The sequence below is a fragment of the Nipponia nippon genome, unplaced genomic scaffold (genome assembly GCF_047370975.1).
Source record: "Nipponia nippon isolate SJK-2023a ecotype South Korea unplaced genomic scaffold, ASM4737097v1 scaffold_17, whole genome shotgun sequence".
Lineage (NCBI taxonomy): Eukaryota > Metazoa > Chordata > Aves > Pelecaniformes > Threskiornithidae > Nipponia > Nipponia nippon.
The window spans coordinates 9,079,725-9,102,296 of NW_028262333.1; the positions used below are offsets into that span (position 1 = coordinate 9,079,725).

General features: G+C 50.8%; 1 protein-coding gene across 5 annotated transcripts in view; it reads left to right on the forward strand.

Annotated features, from left to right (window-relative positions):
• ACSL6 (acyl-CoA synthetase long chain family member 6) overlaps nt 1-22,572 on the forward strand; it is a 61,805-nt gene that overhangs the window by 8,901 nt on the left and 30,332 nt on the right. For 4 of the 5 annotated variants that reach the window (XM_087753837.1, XM_009464336.2, XM_009464337.2 and 1 more), the window contains exons 2-3: nt 19,134-19,354; nt 20,572-20,686. In XM_087753837.1, coding sequence (XP_087609963.1) covers nt 19,134-19,354; nt 20,572-20,686 — 336 coding nt within the window. Of the gene's footprint in view, nt 1-2,580; nt 2,834-19,133; nt 19,355-20,571; nt 20,687-22,572 lie in introns of those variants that run through there. The other variant, XM_087753838.1, reaches the window with a different exon arrangement.

A 22,572-nucleotide genomic window follows, 5' to 3' on the forward strand; every position in this document is an offset into this window, starting at 1 on the left:
GAGCGACGAAAGCCCAGGAGCTCCCGGGCCGGCTCCGAGCCCGGTGTGGTTGCCTGGTGGTACAGCCTCGTTAGCTGCTCTGATGGCTCTGCATCCTCCCGGCCATAAGCATGACTCTGTTTAGAATTCAACCTTAATCTGTTTCTCATTAGTTTTGATAAAGCGTAAAAGCATAGAGAAATTCAATACATTACTCTCTCTTACAGTACTCTTATTTCATGTTGCGTTTGATTGTGAGCATTGAAAGTGCTGTGATTTACTGATACAACTTCTTTTTTCCTGGACGGGTGAGGTCTCAGCCAAATCCCATAAAAGTCCCTTGAAGTCTTTCCATTGATTTTACTGGTAGTTGGATCTCACTGGGCTTTAGACTGAGCAGTAATCAGCACAAAAGGTGAGGTCTTATTTCCTTTGTACTTGTAGAGTATAAACATCCCTGCTACTTAAGACGGGAAGGTGAGGGGCAGTTTGGGGCAGCTTTCTACAGAAGCAGAAGTCACTTGAGTCCTGGTTTGAAGCACAAAGGGCTTTGTAGCCCCTCTTGCCTTGGCCGGGTCCTGGTGCTCAGCACCTCCGGGCTCAGCCCCGCCAGCCCTCAGCCTCGCGTTGCGCAGAGCACAGCGAATACATCTGCAGGAGGATTTTGCGCGTACTTGAACTGTCCTCTGAGTTCCAGTGCCAAAGGCTCTTAGAGCAAAGCCCTGTTTATGGTGAACTGCATGCTTTTCCTCAGCTATGTGTCCAAAAAAGGAGGTTGTCTTCCCATAAAATGCTCTCGCAGTTACTCTGCTCTGCAGATCACCTGGCAGAAAATGCTGGGGCATTGAGGTAGCTTTTATTCTGTGTATTAGAGTTTGCTTACTTCCGTCTTCCCTTAAGGTAGGAAGCTTAAAGCCAGTTTTCTTCCTTTGTTCTGTCTCATGTTTCTCCTATGGTTGTTCCAGCAAGCGAGTCCTTATGCCGTGTGTATGTGCAACAAAAGCAAGACAAGAGAAAGGGAATGACTGCTCAGGGTATTTACCGGGGAGGCAGAAGGGTCTGAAGCTGTCCTGAAACACTTGTTTTACTGAAGCCCTCCACCTGTGCTGCGGGCACATCACCCACTGTCATCTCCACGCAGGTAGGCAAGAGCATCCCTTACCAACAGGTGCTTGAAAGAAAACATCTTATCAATAAATGCAGCACAGTAACTTGTTTTTAATCCAATATTTATTTAAAATCAGTATTCCCACATGCCCTCTGGAGCACTCCATCAGGAACACAGCTGTGTTGTATCCGTGGGCTACAAGCACCCAGATGCCTGGCCAGCCTGGGGCTGCTCACACACCTGAAATATTTTCCTGACTACAAAGTTTCTGCCAAGCTGTGGCTCATGAGGAACAAAGGGGCAAGAATCTGAGCTGGGGAATATTGCTGAGGTCCCATTAAGCCAGCACTGTGATGCTGATTTACACCTGCAGACCATTTAGGCCAGTACTCCCTGCCCTACCCTGGCAAATTTATGAATTAAGCCTGATTGCAGAACCACCCACATCTGAGCCAAACGAGTGACGTTTGACAAGCTTGCCTGAGATCTCATTAAATATTCTCTTCATTCATGAGCGTTAAGAGTTCTTTGAGAATTCTCCATTACGTGCTCCAAGTGTACAATATCGCAAGTACAATTTAGGACGGGTCAGACAGAAACTTTATTAACTATGATAATAGTGAAAGAGTGCTCAGACGGCATCTCGCCCTCTACTCCCCTCTTCTCTGCTAAGTGATTGCAGAGATCCAACCTATATATGGTTTCAGGAAAAAAAAAAAAAAAAGAAGTGAGGAAGACAATAATTTCAATATTAACAAAGTCCGGGGAGGGATGGACTCCCCAAGTGCCTTGCTAGCTGCCACAATTCCAGGAAAGAAAGGAGCAGTAAATAGGGTGGCTGCACGGCGGGAGGCTCCTGGTGGGGCCCAGCGGAGCAGCCCGCCCAGCGCTATCTCAGCTCGGACGCGGGGAGCTGGAAGCAAGCAGAGACTGTTAGCTTTCAGTTGAACGAAATGTTCTTTTAGTTAGGATAAACGTCTTAGCCAGACCGCTCAGATCTTAAATGTTAATAATTTTACCACTACAAATGAATTGCAAAGGTTTTTGTTTTGTTATTATCAGCGTAAAATAACAAAAACTGGCTTTGGCTCAAATGCCAGGTTTTTTTCTTTGCTTTTAATATAGGTAACAATATAAGGGTGATGTTGGTGATAGTTATTTTCTTCCTATTTTATTGACTCAGCTGATTTAGATTTGTTCTACTCAAGCTCTGAAGTTTCTAATTTAGCAGACTAGGGCTGGCAAGGCAGACTTTCTCAGTGTCAGAAACTTCATTTTATGGTGACTTTTCCCAAAGGAAAAAAAAAACCTGATGCTGTCTTTCATTTCAAACCGAGCATTTGCAGGAAGGCTTTGCAGTTTTACATCCAAAAGCCTCGCCTCGAGTCTGTTAGGAGCCGTAAAGCTTCCAGTATGACAAATAGATGTGTCAAAAATCATGCAATATTCAGTAGCAGAAGGGGCGAGTTTTGCCCATCTGCGAGAAGCTGGGATGAGGCTCCCACCGCCGGGGTGCGGCGTCTCCAGTGCCTGAAGGGTTACACCGGGGCACTGCTGCTGCGCTAATACAGCCTAAGCTGATATTAGCCAAGCTTAACTTCTTTCAGCAGTTTGCAGATGGGAAGGGGGTGGAACGTCCTGGAGTCAGCAGTTCTTCAACAAGTCCATGAACGCCGGCTCCGGCGGCGGGAGCCCCAGCCATGAGCTGACTGCCTGCGAGGGGAGAGGAGGCTTTCCCTGGAGCTGGTAAGCCCTTAGCCTGATTTTTTTATTATTATTCTTGAAATCTCGGTGCGGAGCCCGGGTGGCTCCGGGCGGGACCCCGCAGGGCTTCGCGCGGCCGCGGGCTCTGCGGCGGTTGGGCTCCGGGATGCCGAGCAAAAATAAAACCGCAAAAAAAACCCAACCCAAACCGGGGTGTAGGAGACCCCTCTGCGCAGAGGGGGACCCCACGCGTGCTGCTGCTGCGGGAAAAGGTGGTCTCGGCTGCGTTTCTCGGTGTTGCAATGCGGGGAGAGCCCGCAGAGAGATGAAACGCCAGCACCGGCGGAGTTTGTGGCTTTCGCAGTTTCCTGTTGTTTCAGATGTTTCTAACAGCCCGGGGGGGGACGGGACGGGACGGGACGGGACGGGACGGGACGGGACGGGACGCTCCAGCCCGGCGCCGGCTGGAGGCGACAGCGGGGCCGGGGCCGCTGGGCTGGGGAGCCCCAGCCGCGGGAAGCCCGGGGGCTGCAGCGTCCAGCTCGGGCCGCAGCCCCGGGGCTCGGGGCCCCCCGGCACCTCGGGGCGCTCACGGTGGCAGCGGCTCTGCCTGCAGCCCGGCCGTGCGCCGGGGACCAGGTCACTTGGATGCAGAGGGGGAGGCTGGTTTCTGGGGCTGCCCCGGGAGGGCTCTGCCGGTTTGGCCTTCGTTCCCCGAAACATCAGGGCTTGTTTCTGATAGCAGGAGCTCTGTAGAGACCGGCAAACTTGTTTAGTTGTGGTTGACACCCTGCGGGTTTCTAGGCTTTCTGTATACCGAGTTTCAACCACCCGGGCTTTAAGGTAGGCTCTTTGCGATGCATGTTGCTGTCTGCGGGATCGCCAAATGCTGGTGAGTGATGCGTGCCTTTGCCAAAGCTATGCAGCGGTTGCAGGTTAGAAGTGTTAAAGGTCCTGTGGGATCCTCATCGCACGCTGTTGATTCACACCTCCTTCAAGCATGTAACCACGTGCGTGCTCCGTCCACATGGGAAGAGCCTGCTGGTGCGTGGGGTGTACCCTGGTGTTAGGCACAGAACGTGGAAACCTTGTCAGTAGGCACGAAATGCCCGCTCTTGACATCGAGTGTGGTTTCTTGCTTGCCCTATTGCATTAGTGTGTGCCCGTCCCTGGTGCCCACATCCTTCGGCATGATGGGGACAGGCTGGGTTGGGGATGCGAAGAGGATGCTTTCAGGGGTTTCAGAGAGGCTCCTGGAGGGTGGAGGGTCCCCGCTTGTTCCTGGTGGTTATAGCACGGTGGGCCCGGCACGGCTGCTCGGTACAGCTGCCGAGGTGGCTGCGTGCAGCTGCAGGGCCCCCCTCGGAAAACCTGCAGAAACCAAACATGGTTATTTGCTGGTTTCCAGTGCAGTGAGAGCAGTCCCTAATGTGGTGAACATTTCTGCAGCGAACGGTCTGTTTTTACTGGCTTCACGTGCAAGAGAGAAACATAAAGTTATGTTCCTTTAAAAGCATGGCGATATTCTCGCCCGCAGAAAAGATGCGGAGATTATTTTGAGAAGCTCTGGCTGTTTGTGGGCACCGTGTTTCGGTGATGACCGTAGGCTGCTGGCAGGAGGCCCGGGCAGGCAGAGGGCATGGCGGGAGCTGGCAGGGCTGTGCAGCGGGTGAGGCTGCCGCACCACCCTTCTCCTGCCTGTCCTGCTGCCTGTCCCGCTGCCTGTCCCCTGCCTTCGCTGCCTTCAGTCGACCTGCAGCGGGAGGAGGGAGTTGCTTCCCTTCAGGTCTTTTGGCACATGACCTGCCTCTTTCTTAACCCTTATTTTCTTGCCCCTTATCGCACTGCAAGGTTGCCAAATAAGCCTTGAGCAACTTTCAAAGCCTTTTTTGGCTGCTAGTTTGTTTTGGGATAAAGCCTGGTCTCGATTCCGGCAGTCCCATTATATGTGCACGGGATCTGGATAAACCCCTGCTCTCTCCAGGTGTACTTATACCTTTTGGGTCCCCTCACTCCTTCCCGTCTGCATGGACAGGGTCCTGCAGAAAAGCACTGCAACTTGCAGGGCACTTGATTGGTAATTAACCTGGTCTAATTATAGACAGCTTACCGTAAGTGAGGGATACAACTGTATTTATTATAGTTAGATCACAGAATCATAGAATCGTTTAGGTTGGAAAAGACCCTTAAGATCATCAAGTCCAACCGTTAACATAGCACTGCCAAGTCCACCATTAAACCATGTCCCTAAGCACCATGATGACTGTTACTTTCTTTAAGCTCCCATTTTCAATGTAATTTTCTAGTCTCAGATTCCAGCGTGACAGTCATAACGCCGTCTTCATGGGCACACAGTGGACACACAACTGGCAGAGGGCCTTTTGGTCTGCTCGTTGTTCATATGGCTCTGCTTTTACCGCGGCGGCAGTTCAGCAAGTTTTGGAGCTCTTCAGTCTGTAATATTGGCTTAAAGAGAATTGCTTCTTATAATATAGAGTGCTTAGGTGTTACACAGTACAAGCTAGCAGGTCTCAGCCTCAGTCTACGTCTTCTGCAGCAGCAGATGAAAATCTGTGGTGTGGTACTGCATGGGCAGCATCCTGGAGATAGCAACAGGCCCAGTTTCCAGGATCTTCATGTCTGGAGGCAACGCCAGCTGCAGTTTGGCCCCCTTGTCCCTGCTGCAAACACTTTCTACATAACTGTTGATATTACAGCAGGCAACACAAGACTGAAATTTGACCAAATAAGAGTTTCAGTCCAGTCTGAGCTGTCAGTGAAACAATGCAGGCTAACGCATGGCTGGGAAGTGGTGTACAAAGTGTTCCTGTTCTTTCCTGTCCTCTGCAGGACTAGCTCTGAGCGTGCCGTTGCGTTGTCTCTTAAGTGTTATGGAAGGTCTTCCGTTATAAGCTTGTTTAGCTTTCTGTGTCACTTTGGATGATGCATTCGCAGGGCTGCCATGCATGCCTGAACGTAAAGCAATGGCCGTGCAGGATGCTTGCAGTGTTATTCAGAAACCACTTTATTCTGGTACTGCCGCCAAAAGAAACAGCAGCAACAAACCCAAAAAGGGTTTGCAGCTGGATCAGTCCCCCTGCGCCATTCCCTGGGCCACTGCACAAATATTTGTGCTGGCGCCTGGGAAAGGCAGGGTGGGAGTGGGAACGACGCCAGGGGCAGGAGGCAGGCAGGAGGGCTCCTTGCACTGGCAGGGCTCCTACGCCATCCAGCCGGGGCCCGGGATGTAGCGGGGCATCGCAGCCTGCGTGGGCTCGGCTGCAGTGTGCTCCTGGCAGGGCGGGAGGTGGGTCTATGGTGGGTTGAGGAGCTGCCCTGCTCCCACCGGCCGTGGCCAGGTAAAGCGCGAGGTGGCCCCTGTGACCAGTCCCTGTGACCATACGTGGCAGTTCCAGCATTAAACGAAGCCACCCTGAGCCGTGCTGCTGTAAGGGCTCCAGCTGCCCTCCCTGCATGCACGCTCTGGCTCCGTCGTGGCACCAGTGCTTATACCATATGATCGCCACAGGTGGGGATTCGGTTGGAAACTAACCATTTTTTCTGTTACTTTTGCAGGACCGTTAGTTTTGTGCCAGCTCGGTTGCCTGCTCTGCCCAGCAGCCGTGCACCCCAGGGTGGGCAGAAGGCAGAGGGGAGCACTGGCTGCTGTGGGGGAGCCCCATGGCTCCATCCAGCAGTGGTGTGGGTTTGGGTCCCCCCATCCCGCTGTGCAAACAGCGAGCAGAAATCAAACCTGGTGTAGCGTGTGCACGCAGTGGGAGAGCAGCCAGGGCCAGCTCCTGCCTTCTGGTGTCCCTTCAACCCCCCTGTGTCACTGCGACTGGTCTCGCACATACTGACCACGCAGACATGGCCGAGGGCAGGGTGTGAATGGTCATGGAGAGCTCAGCCGGGCTGGGAACTGGCAGCGTAGGGACCTGTCTGCGTGCCTGTCCTTGCCTGGCAGCGACCTGCTGTGGGGACAGAGCAGAGCCAGCCCACAGCAGCCGGGTTAATGCATACTCATGTACCTGCTTCTTCCCTGCCCGGGCATGCAAGAGTGGAAAATTTCACCCAAAATCTCCTTCCCTCCACCCAGGCCTGGGCTAGGGGCTTTGCAGACTTAGCTGGCTACAGAGGGCCTGGCTCTGGCATGTTCAGGTGGGAGACTGAAAATGAACCCTGGAGCAAGCTGCAGAGGGGGTTACACCCCACCTGGGCGCATTGAAGGGCAGTGTGTAGTCTGCAGCGGTACGGAAAGAGATCCCCGGGGGCTCTGGGTAGCCGGTGGGCTCGGGCTGGGAGTGCAGGCTCAGTCGAGGCTGCGGCAGACAACACTATTGCAAATTGCAGCCTCCACTGAGCAATGAAAGGTGTGCTTTTCATAAAAGAAACGAAGGAAAAAGAAGAAACTAGAACAGTGAAATGGGAGTTAGCAAGGCCTGTAGCTGAACTTCCCCAGCCCGCTGGGTGCTGCGGTTGGACACCTCCTTTTCTTCCCCTGCTGCGTCTGGCGGTGGTCCCTGCGCCTCTGCGTTGACCAGCGCTGACACTGCAGCAAAAACTTCAGGTTACTGGGGTTTTTAGCTGGACCGTGGCCTCTACAGACAGTACTAAGGCTTGTTTAAATCCAATCAATATTTGAAGGCAAATGTGAAAACTTTGCCTGGCAACAAGCCGTCAAGCCCTTTGCAGAGCACCTTCGTCTTTCCGCTCTGCAAAACCGGCTGTCGTGGGTGCAGCTGCCTTTTCCTTCTCCATTCAGTGCTTCTCTTTGTACTCTGCCCCAGATAACTATTTTTATGCAATTATTTAAGCTGTTTGTTCACTGCCTGTCACACGGCATTCAAGTACCATATAGTATATGGGACAATCAACCATTGACGTCACTCAAAAAAAAAAACCACCAAAAAAAATCAAAAACCCACAAAGAACCACAACAAAGCCTCTTCTTCACGAGAACTGAGATTTACAAATGATCATGGGTGCCTCTGGAAAGTGGGGGAGCTTTGCAGATGCTCTGGAAGCAGCTTCCAGAGCTGAACCCCAGCCCTGGCAAGAGCAGCACCTTGGTGCAATGCAGGGATGGAAAACAGCCCCACTTTAACGACGCCCGCAGGGCACAGCGCTTAAGCGTGAGCCCCAGCAAAGTGCACAGGATTCACTGGCACCTGTAAACTTTTCCATAAGGCTGAGGGGCAAATTCTTTACTGCTTTAGTTGCCTCCATGGGTTGCTGCCGTGGGCCGTGCTGCCTGCGAGCCAAGAAAGCAGGCAGGGTGCGGGCAGGGAAGGATCAGGCTGTGGTTTCCCCAGATGAAACTTTGCAGCCCCTGAGCTGTTTTTGGTACAGCTGTGTGAGCGGTCTCGATAGAGCTGCAGGCAAAAGACCAAAGAGCCAGAAAACCACATAGTTTTGGGGGTTTGCTTTTTCTTCTGGCTGGGTTATGATTTAGCTTGGAGGAATTGCCTGAGCCTGATTTGGGCAAGCAAACACAGCAGCCACGCTGGCATGAGAGGGATGTGATGAGGACAGCGGGTGCAAAAATATCCCAGGTGGATTTTGCCATCTGAACTTCATTCTCTGCAACCACAGGCTGACGTTTTTAGCCTGGCCAGTGAAACCTTGTGGCTCTGATTCATCACCTGCTGGTGCTGGGTAACATTTTAAGGACATTTCAGCAGTTAGAGGAGCTTTTTCATCACTGTGCCTTAGGCAATTGATAGATTTCAGAGACAACAGAGCTCTGAGCTGTTGAGTTTTTCTCTTCTGGTAGGAAACTTAAAATACTTGCACGGGCTTCCTAATGCTTCAGCATCCAGAGTGGCAGATTTGGACCAGGATCCCAGTCTCAGCTTTCTGGTACACATGAGTCACGGTGGCTTCCGAGTATGGCTGTGCCAATCTGCTCGGGGGCGCGAAAGGTATTTTTAGGTTGGTGCACATCTGTGAGCTGTGCCTGAGCATGGCGAGGTGTGGGACCAGAGGATGAAGCTTTCTGTGGGGCTCTGGCATCAGCGGCTGAATAGGTGGACTCGATGCAGAGGGATGAGCCAAGCCGGCGGCGTGGCTCCGAGCACGGGGCATGTCCAGCCAGCCGGATGGTGGATTTTGCTCTCTGAAACATTACAAGTGTGTAAAGTAAGATCTCCGTGCAGCCACTGAATTATTTATTGAATAATTTCTCCTGGCAAGGGACAGTAGATATTTTAGATACTTTAAATACCTCTGTTTATGTGTGATTACTGTGCTCTTTCTGTAAAATTGGACTTTCAGGACATTGAGCTCCTTGTTAGCATTTTTCCCTTTTTAGTGGATGCTTGCAAAGATCTTGTGTCTTGCAAATGTGTTTCCTTGCAAATGCATTTCTCGGCAGTGCAGAGCAAGAGGGAGCAGAGTCCAGGAGGCCAGTGCCTCTCCTCCGGGTTGCCTGGAGATTCCCATCCTTTGTCTGCACCTTGCCTTTGGCGTTGGGGTGGCTGGAGGAGGCTGGTGGGTCAGCGGGGCTCCTGCACCCAGGGCTGGGCTCTGCCACCAGCTGGGTCCCCGGCTGGTGCCGTGGTCGCGCTGAGGAGGAGCCTGTGCTGTTCACACACCAGATACTTGGTGAGAAGGATTTTTTTCAGGAACACAGAGCAGGAGCGTGAGATGTCTCTGCAATAATGCTAGTGGCACAAGTGTTAATCATCAGTCACCCAGAGCAGGGGGAAATTTATACATATATTTTTTTATATATGTATATGCAGATGCACACACAAGCATATACATCCACATATGCAGATATATAATTTTATGTTTATATATATGTATGTATAATGGTACCAAATCCTTTGTCAGCCTTCTCTCTGCGACAATTTTTCTGCACCAGGCATTTTTCTGCCTGCCTCTCCTAAAAAAGAGTCTCACTTCTATCACTGGGCCAAGTTTATACCACAGCCCCAACCACATGCTGAACCGGTCCCTTCCATTCGTCCCTGTCCTCTCCACGCAGTAACTAGAGGTCACACGAAAGCATTGCCAGCTTCCTCGCTGTGAACTTTATTTGCCTTATTCCTCTCCAGCAGATCAAAGAGGCTTGACCCGGCTGTAAAGCCTTTTTCCATGGCAGATAACTCTGCCTTGCTGATCGGGGAGGGCCAGCGCTGGGGGGGTGAGCGGGGAGGCAGTGGCACGGGGACAGTTGCTGATGGCCTCACCACTTCCAGTGCCCCAGACACCCAGTTTGGGGTGCACCGAGCCCCCGGCCGGCTCTGCCAGCATGAAAGCAATTCGAGCTAAAGAGGCTTATGTACCATTGAAACCTTGTTCTTTAATAGTCTTGTTGGCAAACAGCCAGTTTAACAGATTGGATGGGTCTGATTCCCAAAGGAAAGGGATAAGGACATTTTTCATTAGTAAAAATAAAATGTAAAAATGATAACCTGCTTTTGTTACATTTCTTGCTCACTGGGTGATTCTCCAGTGCCACAGCCTCGCAGGCGTTGCGTGCTCTTCCTCCCTTGTTCGCCATCCATGCAAATAGATGTCCAAGAGCACATACATATTCTGCATCCATTGCCTCTCACACCTTATGTTGTCTGAGTCCTGGCATAATAATGCCAAAAAAGCAATTCTATCTCTAAACTGGTTCCTTTTTTTTTTTTTTTTTTTTTTTCCCCCTTCCCAATTATGACTCACTGAGTTATAGTGGAACCATAGTCAATGAGGACTAATGCCTTTGCTTTGATTCTTAAATTAAATGTAAAATTTGACCCTGCAAAGAATTGTGTAATCTGAGTAAAACACAATAATTGTGGTCTATATGTTTTTGCACTTGGGAGTCAATTATTTCACTCACAGTGGGTAAAATTAAGCATCTGCAAGAGTTAGTTTTGGTCTGGTTTTGGTGGGTAGGGGGCATTCTTTTTAAATGGAAAACACAGTTTTGATGAAAATTATACTGTCCCAAAAATCAAAGCAGTGATACAGCACATGGAGGCCGTGGGAGTTTGCTTTGGTGTGATCTGACGGAAGGTGAGAGACATTAAATGGGGAAAAGGGTTATAGGGAAACGTCTCCGTTTAGAGGAGCAAAAGCAGGTAAAGTTTAAGGAAGTTTTAAATAGTATTAGCCTCGGCTTGGTTGATAATCCCAATAATTGCTGAATCCCAAGTAGTTACAGCTGATTAACCCTTGCAGAGTACTGAGGGTCTCTGTATCTAAGTATCTCTGTATCTAAGTAAGCGCGAGATGGGTCGGGGCTGCGGAGTCGTGGCAGCCCAGCCGCCCGCGGAGGGATGCAGGCCAAGTAATGATGTATTTTGGGTCACTGCTGTGGCAGCGTGTTTATACCACAATTACCTGTGTAGGCCAGGAAGCGGGTAGGAGTCCTGCAAAAGCATCTGAGGCAAGTATCACTGGTCGTCTGCTTTGTTTTGGGGCTGTTTACTGGATTTCTGCACATCGACTCTTTCATCGTTTCAGATGCTTTTGGTGCTCATATTTTCCTCTTTATGTTTATCACCCCCTTTGCTCTTTCTCAAGCAGCCTGTAGGACTCGCAGGTTGTCTGGCTTCGTGTCTCGTGGCAGCGCAACTCTTCTGTGAGGTTTTCAGTCGCTCTCTGTAATGATCAATAAGTATATAATGGCATCCCCTCTCTGTGATTAACACCGTTCAGCTGGCTTTGTGCCCGCTATGAAGTCTGGCGTTACCATTTCCATAAACACTATAGTGTAAAAGTATTAAAGCAGAGAATAAAATTGATCTAATCTCAAACTAGTTGAAAATAGAAAGGTGGTCAAGTGCCCTGAGCTTCCCAAATTTTCTCCTTTTTAATTAAAACAAATGAGAAAAAAATCTGCCAGTTTGGAATAAACTGGATATTGCATTTGTGGCTGAAGCACAACAAAGGCTGGAGTTCAGTTTCTGTGGTTGGAGATATCATTAGATCACTTGTTCTCATCAAATCTTTTGCATCTCTGTCTGTGCAAGCGTGAGACCAGCCTGCTGCAGAATGGCCGGTGTCCTTGCTCCTCGGCTGAGCCCGACCGCAACCCAGACGGGCCTTAGGCTGGGAGCTGAAGGTTCATCCAACTCCTCACCTTCTGTGCCCATAGAAGCAAAATTTGCGGAGGTGCCTGGCAGAGGCTGGCCTGGCTTCGTCTCTGGTTTTAATTACAGCAGTGATTAGGAATTCATAGCCTGTGGTCTCCCAAGAGCTGCTGCCCTGGCCAAATTGGAGAAAGTCAGTGGTACCTGAGCCGCATTTAATGACAGCAGCTCCTCTCAGGATTGCTGTCCTACCGCATGCTTGCATGAAGCTTGGAAAAAGGAAGAAAAAAAAAAAAAAGAATTGTACTCTACAAACAATACACAAAATCCCTAAATGCCCTCTGCCTGCACGGTTACAGCAGCCTCTGTGCACACGTTTTCAGAAATATGTTAATCGTTGCAATAGCTTTCGTTTAAATTAGCAAATGGGTTCCAGTGATGCAGTCTGACGAATGCCTGCTGGTTTTATGTATCCCTGTGAATTCTGATGCTCCCTTACCCTCTGTAAATGGAGACTCTTACGTAGTGACAAAGCCACAGGATGATTTGAATCCTCATCTCAAAGTCATCTGAACCTTGTGTACAGAGTACTGCGAGCATGTTTTTCTTCTGCAGGGGAAGGGAAGGGAGAATGGTCCAAATTTTGCTGGGTGCTTCCTTGTGCAAATCTTCTGCCACTGACCCCGTTTCAGGAAAGCAACTACAAATCTCAGAGCCTGAGGTCTGCGGAGCTGAATGTGACAAAACACAGCTTTCAGAGTTCAAAAAGCTCATATTGTTTCACTTGAGTGAAATCCCTCTAAATCTGCCTCTCTGGATTGAGATGTTTTTAGATCCTGTAAATTCTGTTTCCTCAGTGAAATGAGTGAGCAGCCAGTGCTGTAGCCAGGGACACGGATCTGCAGCGGCTCATGGGGATATTCCTCTTGCTGCAGCTCGCACACTCTGCAGGCTCTGAGCCATCCTCTGTCCGCTGGCTGCATTTTGTAGTTTCCCCACTGCAAATAGTTAATTCTCTCAGACATATTGAAAAGCTGCTTATTTGATTTTGGTTTAGTGCTGTAAAGTCAAATGTAAATAGCCTTTTTTTTCGTGCTTGAATATAGGGACAGTAATTAGACGCTTTGCCTAGTTTCCAATGTAAAATGAATCACCCGCCTCTTCCTTACCCCGCTGTGAATGCATGGTGGGCAGGAAGATGAAGGCATCTCAAAAGGAGTTCTCCTTCCCAAGCAGGCGCCCGCGTGCTGACGTAATGGTAGGAAGGATGTGATTGCACGGCTGCACAGGACGGGTAAAATTTTAATTGCATTATGCACACACCAGTAGTTTGAGGCTGTTCCCACACTGGTTTATGTCACTAAAACTCCATTGACTGCACTGGAGTTACAGAATCACTTCCAGCAGGAAAAGATCAAAACCGAATGGCACAATAGTGCCATTTGTAACTGAAAAAATAAATAAATAAGCATTGTCCCTGTGGTGATGGCCTGTTAACAAAGGCTGGTCCGTGATTCAAAGCCCAGCGTCACTGCTAGCTACCCAAAGACTGGCTGCAGAAGCCCTGTTCACCCCAAACCCTGGGCACGGGAGGTTCAGGCGTGCCGTCCAACTCGGGCAGCCCCAGGCTCGCCCATGGCTGTTCCCTCCTAGCGACTAACCAGCACTTCTTCCTTTCTCAGAACTGCTTTCTTCTGTCCCTCCTTGCATATTTGTTTCTCTTTTCTCTGCCATGGGAATACTTTAGAAATTCAGTGGTAATGTGAAGTCCTGTTTGGAATAAATGGAAGTGTCAGGGTTTCCACGCGCCACGTGCATGGATGCTGTGCTCCGCTCGCTCGCTTGCGCCCAGGGCTGCTTGCTCGTGGGGCGCACGCGCCGTAGCAGGGCGGTGGATTCACCGCAGGTAACAGAAATGGGGCAAAACCGCTGGGCAAGGGGTGCGGGACTCCTGAGACCGAGGTGACGGCAGCGGCTGCTCGCGGCGCGCTCTGGGGTGTGACACTGCCTTGCTGATGGGAAACCCAGCCCAGCCGTGCTGGCTCTTTTTTATTATTATTTATTGTCCTGATCACATGAGAAATATATGCACAGAGAGCGCGTGACCGTGAGGCGCTCACCCGCTCAGCTCGACTCGTCGGAGCAGGCTGTGATCCGGGCAGCCCCGAGCCCAGTTTTGGCAGGCGAGGCAGAAGCAGCCTCCCCTGGGTAGGAGGGTGCTGGGGCGTTTCTCCTCTCTCTGGTCTGTGGTGCTCCTCCCAAACACACCTGGGCCCCTTTCCTGGCCACCTTCCCGAGGCAGGTTTGCTGCCCGGAGCAGATCAAGCACAGGCTCATCACAAATCACTTTGGGATTGCGAAAATCAAGATCAACAGTCGCAAAAGCCAAGCCGGATGAGCTTTGTAGTGCAAAAATCAGATGTGATGAGCAACAGGGGTCAGTGACTGAAGTTACAGATCTCAGGTTGAATAAGAGGATTCAAAGGTGCTGGGAACTTCCCTTGACTGGGTAAGTTCACTCTTGAGAACAGGATCTTGTTCTTAATGCATATGTTTAGTCTTCATTGAACTTAGATTATTAAGTGAAAGTGGGAAAACATAAGCAGATGAGTTTGTGAACCTTCTCCTTACCGCTAGCACTTCTGCTTAACTCTCCCAGGGATCCCAGCACACTTATCACTGCATTTGGGCAGAAAACTAAATGGATTTCTGGTTCCAAGTGTATTTTCTGATATTATTTGCCATTACTGGCATCTCCGTCACTGTGGCATCCTCTGAGATGCCCTGCGGTGTACTTAAAATGAGTCACTAACAAGAAGTACTTACTATTTTTTTATTTAATCACAAAGTATCTAAGAGATTCCTGCGACCATGAAGTCTGCAAGGATTTTAAGTTCACCATGGAAGTGGGCCAGCAGCTTCCCTTGAGCAGAGAAAAGTGAATTTCTGTCTTCCAGTCATACTTATTTATTTAATCCGGCTGATGGGGTTGTGAATGCAGGATCTGGGCAGCTGTTCCAGGGATATGATCTGCTGCACGACAAAACTTCAGGTCAGTGGGAAATAACATCCCAAGTAGGAATTTAGCAGAAGGCAGCAGAATGTGCACAAGTGGTCAGCAATAATAAATGTACCACAAGCATTTAATTGAGAGAAATGTCCTGATTTTTCCCCTGGGAGCGGATGGAATGAGTGCAGTTTGAGTAGTTTCCCTGTAGGTCTTGTGTAATTTTGGCTGCTTGTCACGAATGGGTGAGGGGTGATTTATAACGCTTAAGGAATCACTGACAGACGTATTAGCAAAAGTGGTTTTAATATGATGTTGTGAAAGTGTAACTTAACAAAGTTTGATGGCAAGGTTCACTCTGTTAGCTACTGCATGGAAAAATCGTACTAAGGGAAATTGAGTTACACTTGAGTTAGCGTGATTTACAGAGAGATTGAAGATGCAGAGGGTAAGGAGGACCCTCCCGGGAGTCATGGGGTTCAGAAAGGACCCCTTGATTTCTAAACCCCTTCCTCAGAGAGGAGTCTAGGTGCAGCTGGACCCAATCCTAGTCCCACACTTGGTCAATGGTTTATGTCTAACGGATTATATATACAAAGCTTATGTTTCATTAACCTCAATTCAGCATGCAATTAAAGTTACCAAGGGAAAAAAAGTTACATGCGATATCAGTCACTGTCATCGGAAAAAGGTCTTTCTGCCTCAAGGAGCAGCCTTGAGAGGTGTCCAGGGGGGGAGATCACCACCATGCAGCCACACTGCCTAGCAGGGAGAGCTCCAAAAAAAGTGCTCACTTAGGCTGTCATTTTTATAGGATAAAGTGGTTGGCTTGTAGTCAAAATACGAGAGGTAGAAAAGGTATGCAGGAGATTCCTTGTACCCACAAATTTCTTTGTTGTTTCCTTGATAAAGAAGTCACTCTGCTCTTTTGTGGGTTTGCAGAAAACAGATTAAAAATAGAGGAATTCATGGCCGGTCTACAGCTCAGGCCTTTCTCTCTTTCGGAGCCTGCACCCAGCCACTGCCAGTCTGTTCGAGGGGTCGAGCGCACCCGTCGCGCTGCTGCAGCACGTTTTACCTCGCTGCAGGGGCAGATGCTGCCAACAGCACCCTGCTCATGGCACTCCACGGTCCACGGTGTCCCTGCCACCGCCCCAATAAGGGGAATATGTTCTGTGCAAACCCAAGGAGCACTGTGCCCATCACTTTGCTCAAGCCAAATACCTCCCAGCAATTAGAAGTGATTCTTATTTATTCTTATTCTGTATTAAAGCATCGTTTCTTTTTGGCAGAGTAAAAGTGCGCTTTTGATGAGCCTAGAGCAAATTTTTAAAAATCCAGGAACTGACGTATATGACACCTGACACATGTCAGAGGGATGCAAAGTCAGTAAAGGTGTAATCACACTTTTTTCATTATCTGCATTATAACAGAAATAGTTTTATTCCTGCATTGTACAGGGTCTGGCGTCCAACACTTGTTCTTTTTATTGCAACCCTGACTCTCACGATCCTTTTGCCAGTGCTGCCAACTCCAGATGTCCATGGGTGCCCTGCACCTGGCCAGACGTGCATAAAGGCCTGGCCCTGGTGCCCCCCGGGCGATACCCGCAGCCGAGTGGGGCAGAAGCCTGTGGCTGTGGCAAAGCATCCCCCCGTGGCAGCTGCTGCGTCACCCTTCCCACGAGCACCTTCCCAGCTTTCCGCTTTCAGCTTGGTGCACAGGTGGATACAAAACACCGCTCACAGGCTGATGTCGAGGGAGTCATTCTCAAGAGTTCAGTGTAACCAGCAACCGTGGCAAATTGGGCAGCTGCCTTTGGTGGGATAGGCTGTGTTTCTGGGAGCAGACAGTTTTAAGTGGGACTTGCTGAAATGCCTTTGCACAAATAGCTAATTCATCAGTAAATGAATAGCTCCCTCACTGAGCTCACCCACTTTTTGTAGTTTGCTAGTAAAAGTGTTTGGCAAGCTGCTTTTCATAGCTTGATGTGGAGAAATATTGAGGGGAGAAATCAGCACTCTGTCCCAGTTCATCCTGACGACATTGCAGCCACGTAGTCAATATTTTATCAGATGTGGAGATTTCTGGAAAGGTGCTCAAAGCTCATGAGAGCCCATGGTGGGTATTGCCTAGTAACATCATCTGGAAGCTGTTTTATTTGCTGTGATCATTGCAACCATTCTTGGAGGGGCTGGGTTTGCAGAGCTGGGAACTCTTGGGGGAGCAGAGGTGGCTGCGCTATGTGGGGCTGGCACCGGGGTGCAGCATCTGGCCCGAGGGATGAGTGGGCCAGAGCCCACAGGAGGGAGATGGCCCCGAACATGGGCTCTGTGTCACTGCCACCGCTCCCTGCTGCCCCCCGCCACATTGTAGCCCCGCAGTGGGTGAGGTTAATTGTTCACTGTGGTTTTTTTGCTCGTGCAAACATAAAAACCTCCTCCAGAGCCTTGTGCGAGGGGTGCCCCCCTGTTTGCAGGCTGGCCTGTGCCGGCCTCCAGAGCTCACTCGGCACAAATACGGAAAAGGCTGTGAGAGGGTAGTCCTGACCTTCAGTGTAACCCAGACACTGTTCCCAGGAGGAAAAAAGCTGGTTAGTGTTAACGTCAGTGGTGCCATTGTGTGGGGAGTCCTGGCCCCGCCGTGGGAGTGAAGCCCCTCCATTAATCACTCAGTAGCTCTGCAGGCTGGAGCGAGGCCAGACGGCGAGAGGAAAGGGGCTGCCTGGGCTCCTGTGGCAGAAAAGCTTTTTCTTTAAGATCTTGACTGCTGGTAAAGTCATAAATAGTGCTGTGGGGCTTAACAGGAAACCTTGACTGTTTGGATCCCCTCCTCTGCAGCATCTGCTTGGCTTGTCCCTGGCAGGGCTGGCGGTTATTGGAGACTCCCTGGCAGGGGAGTGATACGGGGCTGTTACTGTAAATACAAGTTATTTAAAATGCTTCTTGTGTACTCAACACCCAAACACAAGTCCCCTGAGGACAGCGTCACCTCATACCCCAGGAGCAGCGAGCTGGGTGTCCGGCTCCTCTGTCCAGTGACTGTTTCTGCAAAAGAGAAAAGGAAGGCAACTTGCAGTGGCTGTGTTTGGAAAGATGCCTGCTGAGCTGCTTGCCCTCAGCTTTCCCAGCGAATAGCTCTCACTCTGCGAGTCTGGCACAAGCCAGACCGAACAGCAGAGAGCCGCCCTCCCTGCGCCCACAGCAAAGCGATGCCAGCAGGACCAAAGGCAATGAGTTGGGGATGGCACAGCGTTACCATCCTGTGCCATAAAACTTGCCCCCTTGCCTGTCTCCTCCATGCATGGAAAAGGAGAAAAGGTTTTCTTTTTGTGTTTAGCTTCAGCGCTGTCAGAGCAGCGCAGGGGCTGGCAGCAGGGGCTGGGGGGTCCCCAGCAGCCCCACTGTGTCCGAGGAGCCGAGGCTCCAGCCCTTCTCTTCTCGTGCCAGGACCGCACCCTGCGGGACTGCCCGTTGGGGAATGCCCTGGCGCTTCTCCCTCCCGGGAGCCTCCATCTCCCCTGTGGAGCACCCGGAGGCGTCGCATCCGGCGGGGCTGCAGGGTGGGGACCCTGCGGTGGCGTGCTCTCAGCCTGATACTCCGGCACTCCCTTATCCCCACTCTGCAGTCGCTCGTTGTTTCTTCCAGGAAACATTTAAGTGATGAACTGAAACTTTCCTTGGCTTGAATCACCTATAATTTACCCTGATGTAAATCATAAGGAACTCGAAGTTGAGAATGTGAAGCCGGCGTAAAGGTGGAAAGTGGTGTTTCAGAGCGTGTCTGCACAGCATTTTGCACACAGAGACACGCTGGCTTTGCCCCGCTCCATGTGAGCCGAGGGCTTGTGGCCGGAGCTGGCGCCGTGCTGCCCGACCCTGCCAGGGGCTGCAGCCACCACGCAGCCCCTGTCCTGCTCAGGGAAGGCAGAGCAAGCTCCTGGCAGCCCTGAGGGTACAGTCGTAGCTGGATCCCAGAGCTTGTCACAGCATCCGTCTGCTACAGATAACGGCAGGTGCATTGCCTAATGTACGTTTGTACTCAGTTGTTCTTTAGGAGTGAGCTATCTCCTCCCACTCACCCTTCTAGGGATGTTTCCTCCTTTCTCGTATCTCTTCCATAGATGCTGTTCTTCTCAAGTTAAGGTTGCTGTTGGTAGGCAGCCCTGGGGGTCAGCGGAGCAGTGTGTTTGCAATGGCTGACAAGGGAAAGCATGTCCTCTGCTTCCCAAGCCGTGCAGGGACCCGTGCTGCCCATGCTCGTCCCGCAGCGTGACCTGACCGCATCCTTCTGGCTCTTGCAGAGTTTGCCATTTCACTCGTGGAGAAGATGCAGGCTCAGGAAATCCTGCGGAGCCTGCGGCTCCCCGAGTTTGATGACCTCAGCCAGTTTTTCCGCAACCTGCCGGCCACGGCGTTGGTGGGCATCGGTGCCTTTGCGGCCGTCATCGCCTACTGGTTTGCCAGCCGGCCCAGGGCCGTGAAACCGCCCTGCGACCTGCGGATGCAGTCGGAGGAAGTCGAGGTAAGACCAGGGGCACACCGGACGCAGAGGCTGGGTTTCACCCAAGGTTTGCATGCCTGGAAACGACCACAGGGGATGCCAGGAGGTGCTTTTGTCTGTTTGGAGGGCTCCCCGACCTCATCCTGAAGTCGGTCATGTAATGCGCTATGCCAGGGATCACTTCACTCCTTAATTCACCTTTTTCTGAAAACTGGAAAACTAGAATACAGCCCATTAATTTATTCTCTTAGGTTTTCAGTAACATTTTGGTCTTGGCTTTGCTTAACCGTCCGTGACCGAAAATTGCAGGAGCTGCCATTGCATGGGAAGAACCACTGAAAGGCAACAGGTGATAAGATCAAATCAGCTGGCCCTTCTTGTGCGTGCCCATTACTGAGTTTGCTGCTGCAAACTTTGTAATAATAAGAAAAAGTAGACCCGAATCTGTGCTTAGAGGCTGAGGAATTATTAATTTTCATCCTTGCAAAAGGTTTTAAAGTTTAATGAAGCTGGTCCATTTTAAAGAGCAGAAATATTTCTGAAAATTGTTTCCACTTAAATTAATATCTGAAAGTGTGATGAGAATTTTTAAAGCCTTTTGTGATGTCCACTCTAAGACCTTGTTGTCTTCAATTCCAACAACTTTTTTAAAGGGTGGGAGGAATTTACATTTTCCAAGACAGTTTTCCTCTGTGGTTAGGGCTTCAGCGAGACTTTCTTCTGGCTCACAGCGCAGTCCCAGTTCGGTCACTCTCACCCTGCCTTGCCCACTCCTAAAACACCCCTACTGAACCCACGCCCTGGGCTCTGGAGTCTGGCCTCTGCTGTAGTCTGTCCTTCATGTTGGTCTAGATGTCCTTGAGAAGGTGCCTGTGGTGCCAGCCCTGGGGACCTGTGGAGCCCAGAGCAGTCGCTCCCCTAGCATGTCCCTACTCCATTACTTGCAGATTTATAATTCCTCCTCAAATCTCCTTGGGAAATATCAACCATCTCCTGTGCCAATGAACTGGGTCAAGTGCTCCTCTCTGGGAAGGTGGTTCTCCATGTTACTGGGGTGCTGAGCTGGACGTCCCACCTCTCCTGTCCTTTTGGGTGTTGGGGCAGGAACACGGTGGTGGCTGCAGAGGCCTCTCCAGCATTTGGGGGGTGTGCTGCTTCATGGTTTGGGGTTTCCCTGTCTCCCGCCTGTCAGGCGGTGCTGACAGCTGTGTTACATCATGTCATGTTGTGTTGCACAGGGTCTGGCCGGGGCACGTCGGTCGGTGATCGGGGACAGCCCGCAGCTGCTGACGCACTACTACGACGATGCCAGGACCATGTATGAGGTCTTCAGGAGGGGATTCAGCATCTCCGGTGAGAGCACGGTGACAAGGAGGCCTGGGAGCAGAGGTGGGGAGAGGTGGAGGACCAGATGATGTAGAGGCCCAAACAGTGCAGGAGGCTCAAAGGCTTAGGGACACTCAGAAAGTGTAGAGGCTGAAAGAGCATGGGAGCCCATAAAAGTGTGGGAGGTCCAAATGATGTAGAGGCCCATTCGGACTCGAAGGCCAAAGGAGTGTGGGAGGCCCAAAAAGGAGTGGGAAGCCACCAGAATGTGGGAAGCCACAAAATTGTAGAAGTCAAGAAAGTGAGAGGCTGAAAGAATGGGGGAGGCACAAATAGTGGGGAGGCTGAAAAAGTGTAGGAGGCCCCAAGGGTGCAGGAGGCGCAAAGAGCGTAGAAGCAAAAGGCATGTGGGAAGCTGAAGGAGATATGATTGTTGAAGGAGAGAGGGAGGCTGAAACAGTATGGGAGGCCAAAAAAGCGCATAGGCCCAGAGAGCATAGAGCCTAAGAGAGTGTGGGAGGCCCAAAAACTGTAGAGGACTATTACATGTGGGAGGCCAAAAAGGTGTGGGAGGACCAAGAAGAGTGGGAGGACCCATGAGTGTTGAGGCCAAAGACTAGGAGGCCTGAGTGTTGAGGCCCGAAAAATGTAGAGGCCAAAAAAGGTGTTGGGAGGTCAATAGAAGGAGTGGGAGGCCAACATATTGTAGAGGCTTATAAAGGTGTGGGAGGCTGACGAGGTGTAGAGGCTTATAAAGGTATGGGAGGCTGACAAGGTGTAGAGGCTGATAAAGGTATGGGAGCCGACAAGGTGCAGAGGCTGAAAAATGTGTTGGAGGCTGACAAGGTGGAGATGCTGAAGAGGTGTGGGAGGCCAAAAGTGTGTGGGAGAATGAAAAGGTGTGGGAGGCCAATGAGGTGTAGAGGCTGATAAAGGTGTGGGAGGCTGAGGAGGTGTAGAGGTCAAAGAGATGTAGAGGCTAAAAAGGTGTGGGAGGCCCACTGAGAGTTTAAAGGCCCAAGGAGTGTAGAGTCCCCAAACTTGTAGGAGGGCCAAGGACTGTAGAGGCCCAGAGAGTGTGAGGCCGAAAAGGTATGAGAGGTCAAAAGAGTGTATGAGGCCAAAATATTGTGGGAGGATGAAAAGGGGTGGGAGGCCCACTGAGGGTGTGGGAGGATGAAAATGTGTGGGTGGCCGAAGAAGTGAAAAGGCCCCAAAAGTGTGGGAATCCACAAAAGTGTGGAAGGTCAAATGAGTGTAGCAGCCCAAAGAGTGGGGGTGATGAAAAGGTGTGGGAGGGAGAAAGAGGACCACAGAGTGGGAGGCTCAACTGGTGTGGGAAGCCCAGCAAGTGGACATCTTGGAGAATGGGGGGCCCAAAGAGTGGAGGCCAACAGATTGGGGAAAAAAATGAAGGGAGACCCAGAGATGGAGGCCCAAACAGAGAGGGAGGCCTGAGGGGCAGAGGCCAGGAGAGTGGGAGGCCCAAGGAGCGGAGGCCAAGGAGGGAGGAGGCCCAGGGAGGAGCGGGGCGAGTGCTGCAGCCTGCGCTGCCTGTAGTGGCGCAGGCACTGCTTTTGAAGCGTGGGGGTTATAATTAGGGTTATTATTTTTAACGTGCATTATTTTGCCCTTAATGCCATTGACTTTTACTGTGCAGTCTCTTAGCACCACAAGATCTTGTTGCTGCCACTGGCAGACAGCTTAACGTCCTGAATTTTGCAGCATCAGCAAAGCTCATCATACATTATTCATTTCCAGAACATTTATGAATACATTAAACAGGGCTGGTCCGGGCATAGAACTGTGGAACGCAACAGAGCTCTTCCTCCGCCGCAAACGCTGATACTTATTTCTGCTTGTTGCTGCCTTTTCATCAGTAACTCATCCAGCTTACCTTTTATTCCACAACA